Source organism: Cryptomeria japonica, unplaced genomic scaffold, assembly GCF_030272615.1.
Source record: "Cryptomeria japonica unplaced genomic scaffold, Sugi_1.0 HiC_scaffold_1933, whole genome shotgun sequence".
Taxonomy (NCBI): Eukaryota; Viridiplantae; Streptophyta; class Pinopsida; order Cupressales; family Cupressaceae; genus Cryptomeria; species Cryptomeria japonica.
In genome coordinates, this window is record NW_026730196.1 from 13,932 (window position 1) to 20,117 (window position 6,186).

Below are 6,186 nucleotides of genomic sequence, written 5' to 3' on the forward strand. Positions count from 1 at the left end.
AATTGGAGCTTGTTTGAAGCAATCCACACGAAGAAGAGGAGCAAGTTAGCACAAAAACGACTCAATGACCTTGTCTACGTGCAATATAATCTTCGATTGCGTGTAAGGAAGGTAGAGGAACTAAAAGGTGGTCCAATTGACTTGGATGATATAGATCCTTACAGTGATTGGACATCACAGGAGCAGCCTCCATTGTTTTCCGACACTGCCATCATTGATTTGGAGAGGCAGGCTATGGAGGAGGGGGGTGGATTTGGTTTCACGTTGGATGGCATTGAAGAGGATGAGGATGAGAATTCATTGCCAGTGCCAGAAGCAGGTGGAGACATAGCTTCATCTAGGATGGAGGATGAGTCAGCCATACCGAGCGAGGAGGCACAGTCACACCCATAGGAGACTTATACGACTAGATCCTCTAGTTCTACCTCTCCCCAAGTTTTTGCTAGAGCTGGGAAGAGGAAGTTGTAATTGTAATTTGTAATGATGTATTTACTTTTGGTTTTACAAAAGCTATTTACTATATTGCTTTCAGGGTTCCAGCCATCATCATTCCTCATGAGGATGCGATTTTGTAGACACTTTGCATTTAAATATATCTAGAATCAACTTGTTTCTTTTGTGTTGTCATTTATTGACTCATTGGATGCATCTTCTCATTAAATTTTGCAAAAAAAATGCATTTTTTATTAAATTTAAGTGTGTTTTAAAGTAGCCGAGTTTTTCGCCGAGTTTTTCCCGAGTTTTTCTCCCAAGGGCTTGGCGAGTCGAGCCGAGTCGCGAGTAGTCCAACTATGGTTTCCACCAAGTCCACATCCTACCACACCAGAAGAAATTCTAGGAATCCCCTAACCTCTGACCATTAAACAATCTATGAAAGCGTATCCCTCGAGTCAACCAAGATTGTCACACCTAGATTCTCACTATCCACCAACCCTTCATAACGTATATTGCATTTGACTAAATTCAACAAAGCAATGATCTAGCAAGCCCCGAGATTACCACTTTCTATTCTGCCTCTTTGTTAGTTTTCATTCCTAGCAAAAGTGATCTTCCTTTCATGAAAGCTCCTAAATTTTTACAAAGAACATACCCAGCCCCAACTTGGCCCCAATTTCCTCGCAACACACCATCGAAGTTCAATTTACCAAACCCCTCCATTAGAGGCTTCCAATTCTCATTTCTATTCTCTTTTCTTTTCACAATTACTCATTAACAGAATTTTGGTTTGTTTATATTAGTTTTAGATAGTTTTCATTTATTTATACTACAAAAATTCAAACATTAATTTTATATATTATTTAATAGCAATCCCTCCGCCATCCTCAAAATCAAAAATAAAAAATTGCCATCCCCGAAGCTCAGAGAAACACTGATAGAACTCTTGTCCAGTAAGATTATTCTATTTTCCTTTATTCAAATCTTACAATTAATCACAGTTATATTCTAATACAACAAATGTTATGTCTTTTAGCACAAATTCTCAAAAACAAGAATAGATTCCTTAGTGTCAGCTGTGTGTAAAGGAATAGAAAATGCCATTGCCTAACTATTTGCTTTTCCTCTGAATTTATATTTATATATTTGTGGATCAATTGGAACTATTGGATACTGTCAGGCATGTAGAGCACAATACTAGAAGAGTTATAAGGTAATACAATAAAGCAGAATGGGAGAGAGAAGATAAGGATCCTTGGAAACAATTCAAATGCCAGATGACTGCTAAATCATCGTCCTTGTAAGAGAAAAAGGACTGGGTAAAACAAGTTTGACAGCAAATCTACAGTTCTCTGGCAATATATACCATAAATGATTACCACCGCCTCACTAAAGAAGTAAGCAGCTGCAGGCAACAAAACAGTGTAATTTATTATATAATATTATTATATCATAGTTTCAATCATTCTCATCTGTTCAATCACGTGTAACAGTGCTCAACAAAAGCTTTCTCCATTTAGACTATTGAAATTTAAAAGCACCAAGGTTACTATCTTACAAGTCATTGCCATTAAACAATTCAATAAAAATCTAGTATCAAACAGAATTAGCAAGAAGGCATGGAAAACAAAGTTACCTCAAAAAATTCTAGTGGACTTCCTTGCTTGTAAATCTCTCTTTTCTTTCTGTTCTGCTCATCATTAGGAAAGACAGATGTGAACAGTGTTCTCCATCCTACCAGTAAAATAAAGGTACTACCCATTGAGACCAGTATGAACGTGGCTGCTGGAAAATGACCAGCAGTAACTCCTCTGATGGCCAGTCCCAACTATTGCAGCACAACAAAAAAGCCATAAGAACATTTAAAAGCATTATATTATCAATGAAATTTCCAAAATGTTCCTGAAAGTTTAAACGACTAACTAATACAAGGTTTTATTCATACCTATGTTCCTTGCCACTTCTACACATTTCTCATTTGAGCTATAGACAATTTCAGGATATTAATTTTTTTGAAGCTCTAGTCACACGAGTGAACACTTGACTAGTTATAATCTTGAAACTATCTGTGCCTATTACATCCCTCTTTCTTGATTTTGAAAAAATGCTTCTTATGCTTTGTTTTGGCTAATCAGTGACATTGTTTTATTCTTCTATGAATGAAGTTGTTATCTAAAAGGAAAGGATTGATGAAGTTATTTAATTAGCAATATTTTATGAAATTGACAAACCGGTTAAGATGTGACTAACTGAATTTTATTGTGACCACGTATTTGTAGGAACCACAACACCCTCAGGAGGAAGGGAGAGAGTATCATCAAGGATAGGGTCGCAAATATTAGAAAAGAACCTTGCCAATAAGTCCTGCGTCCGGTTAAACGGACGTATACCTCGAGCGTCATGGCCTTGGTAGAGTAAAGTCCATACCACCCTATTGATGTTGACCTAGAGTCAGTTGTCACCCTTGCACTGACAAGTAGTAAGGTATCCTTGGTCTGAGTTTATTTTGTTATTGTGTATATATATATCAAAGGCATTTTTATGGATTGATGCACTAAGAGATATATTCATACCCACACATGTACATTGATAACGTACGTGTATGGACATGAATATATCCATTTTTACGTTGGATGTGTGTATTATGCGAAGTATCACATTATTATCTTGCACCTTGTTTGAAGACCACCAACTTTGAATGAGGTGGCCACCATCTTGGTGGCAGAGGCCTTCTTGTAACTGTTGGACGTTATGCTAAAGGTGTCGATGCTTGATCACCAAGCTAGCACTTCTTAGCAAGCATTACTATTATTTATGTAGGAATCAAATCCTTGTTGGAGGTTGCCGACTTGATTATATGTGATATTGTTCTATTGCTCTGCAAAAACCTTTAGCATTTTGTATCAAGTTGCTGGGATATTGGAGGTATTTGGCAGCATTAATGTGCCTTGGCTGTGCATGAAGTATTGCTTGGAAGCTTGCTGCTTTGTATAGTGTTCGAGCCAATTGTGTCAAGATCGACGGAAGTCTTGGAACTCTCTCTCTTCCTCTATCGAATCTCAAGCGAGGAAATGTTACTCTGCTTTGTTTCTTGATTGATCTGAATACATTCTTATTATTAATAAGTGATCAAATCAAATAGAATGAGGATGCATGCTTGAATAGGTGAAGTTATTGATGATTTAGATTTTGTTGATTACCTTCGATATGCATGATATTGTTGTGAGATATCGCAATATGGCAATGTAATGGTAGGAATTCTTATCACCATACTAAATAATAGTATCATTGTTAAGATGATCTGCATGCTCATTATCCGAGCCATGAGTTTATGAATCTATCTACCTTGGTAATTTTAAGCTAGAAGCAAACTGCATATCTTGAATTGTTCTGTTTTGTATATCTTGGTCGATTAAGGCAATTGTATTTTCTTGTTTGTCCTAAGCTATCAAATCTTTGTTGATTTTAGATTGAGATGGTTTGTATTCTTGGTTGTATTGTTCTAGTATTCCATTGTGAACGTGGGTGAAGGGCGACCTTGTCCTTAGGATAACTCAGTCCAGCCAACCGATGTAATTGTTGGTGGAAGTAAGCCAAACTTAGTCTGGAAACAAGTAACTTTGTGCAATTGATATAAATGACTAAATCCGTTCTAGTATGATTAATTCTACATCCTTCGCCAAATAGAACTTATGATAGCCTCTCCATGGATGGAGTTAAACCATTACCTTTTTGGAATAGTTTATTGATGGTCAGTTGGAGCCTTGAGTAAGTTGCAAGAACACAACTCTTTCATTCCTCATCCCGAATAGGGTGGTGGACATTGACTGCACTCCTACGTGCTTATTATGAAACCTTGACCAAAGTGGCGGTGTAGTTAGCATGCATTTGTCATATCACAAGAGTCAAATACACCACTAGCTAGAGTGTCATGCAAGTGGGGGTACCTATAGCGTATAACCGGTTAGTCAATGTAGAATCTAAACATCAGGTTCAGAGGCTTAATGGAAAATGTTTTATCCTCTATCTACTACCCTCGTGAAGGGTTGGACCCTTCGGATAGGAAGTGGCACGGGGGACGTATGTTCGTGGTTGGGCGGAAAAGCCCTTGATGATGCTCTCCCTCTTCTAGTTGTAATGAGATAAGCATTTGTTCATCGGAAAGTTCTTTAATCTGTAAACTCTTAAACTCTTCTCTCTCTTTACTTTAAGATATGAGTTGTTAGATGTTAGTTAATGTTTCCTTTCTGCTGAAATGGTTAGTAAGTATAGTCAGTTATTAACGGTTTTCAATTTCAGTTGAACATGAATGAAATGAATTTCTTTTCCTAGGTTTTCCTTTTTTAGAATTTTTGGTTGTTACAGTGCCAACAATCTCACTTTATGATCAAAGTATGTGTGTCTCTTATTGTTGCCCAGAAGTTTGAGTTATGCCACTCTCAAACCATTTCTATCAATTTCACAACTTTAGCTTAGTTGCTAAAAGCCTAGAAATATATCTGTTCTTAAACCAAAAATGAGGTTTCCTTGAACTTGAGGGAAGTAGATAAGAAGAAATGCAATGACTTCAAAGGTCAATCTTATTTGACTAGTTGTAACTTAAAAGACATGTCACAACAGGACTGAAAATTAAAACTTTGAGAAATACAGTAACAAAGTTGCCATTACCTCCATCCACAAAAAGTGCAGATTCATATTCTTGTAACAATGATAGTACAAAATCCAAAACAGATTAAGAATTATTTTTTTTATGTCCAAAGGTAATCAGTCTGAGTTATCTCCAAAATTAATACATTGTGAGATGATTGATTAAAACATTTAATGTCAGCTTCAGATTTTTTTCTCCTATCAAAACATTGTATTGTTAAGATTAGGTATTGCAAATCTTGAAAATCCTAGGAACAATATCATATTTAATAATTTGTAATGTGCTTAATTGTCGGCCTCTTATGGGAGTAACACTTAGGAGGAACCTCAAAATTCCTTGGATGACACACTAAATCCTTAGGCATTTATATTATGACAAGTATAAGAGAGCACTGATATAAGGGTTACACAAATGCACTAGGAAAAACATCTTGCACTTCTATTGTAGGCAGTGTGTAAGAGTGTCTTGGAAAAGGAGTTACACTTTCCGAATAAAGCACCTAGTTTGACTGGTTGACTAGTCAAACAGTGGGAGTTACACATGCATACATAAAAGGTGGTGCTTGGATTTGAATGGTCCTCTTGACCATAACTTGGACACTCCTTTTGGTAGCCCACAGTTTTGTCAAACCCACAAGTGGCTCCCTAGATTGATGCAGAGGAAGGACCTCTACCACAACAAATATTCAAGACTTACAAAGGATTTCACCAATCCCAACATGGGGTGCAGTAGGACTTATTGGGTTTTAACCATTCCCATATAACCCCTCAACCTTTTTTGGACGCCCTTCCTTGGAGACTTCACAACATGTTTATGACAACTTCTCCTAGGCCTTTTGACTGCTGGTGTCAGGTCCCCTCACAATCCCAAACAAAGATTTAAGACATGAGACAAAGTTTCCAATAATGACATATGTAGGGACTACTCTATTTAGGAATACTAAGACATACAATGCAAGTTTGACTCTCAAATACTTGAACAAGGATTGAGAACCCTTCTAAGACTCTTCTCAACATTTATTATGAATTTAGGAGAACTCAACCAACTTTTAAACTAATTTTGTTCAATCTTCTATCTGCTGTCTTAACGAGTCATACACAACC

At 36.8% G+C, this 6,186-nt stretch overlaps 1 protein-coding gene across 1 annotated transcript; it reads right to left on the minus strand.

Moving 5' to 3' along the window:
* Window positions 1-1,381: 1,381 nt before the first annotated feature.
* Window positions 1,382-2,263, minus strand: LOC131873530 (uncharacterized; the record flags this gene model as incomplete). The annotated part of the gene is given in 2 exon segments (XM_059216366.1): window positions 1,382-1,840; window positions 2,072-2,263. Coding segments are annotated over 2 exon segments (222 nt in total), but the record flags the coding sequence as incomplete, so codon positions are not given.
* Window positions 2,264-6,186: the final 3,923 nt, after the last annotated feature.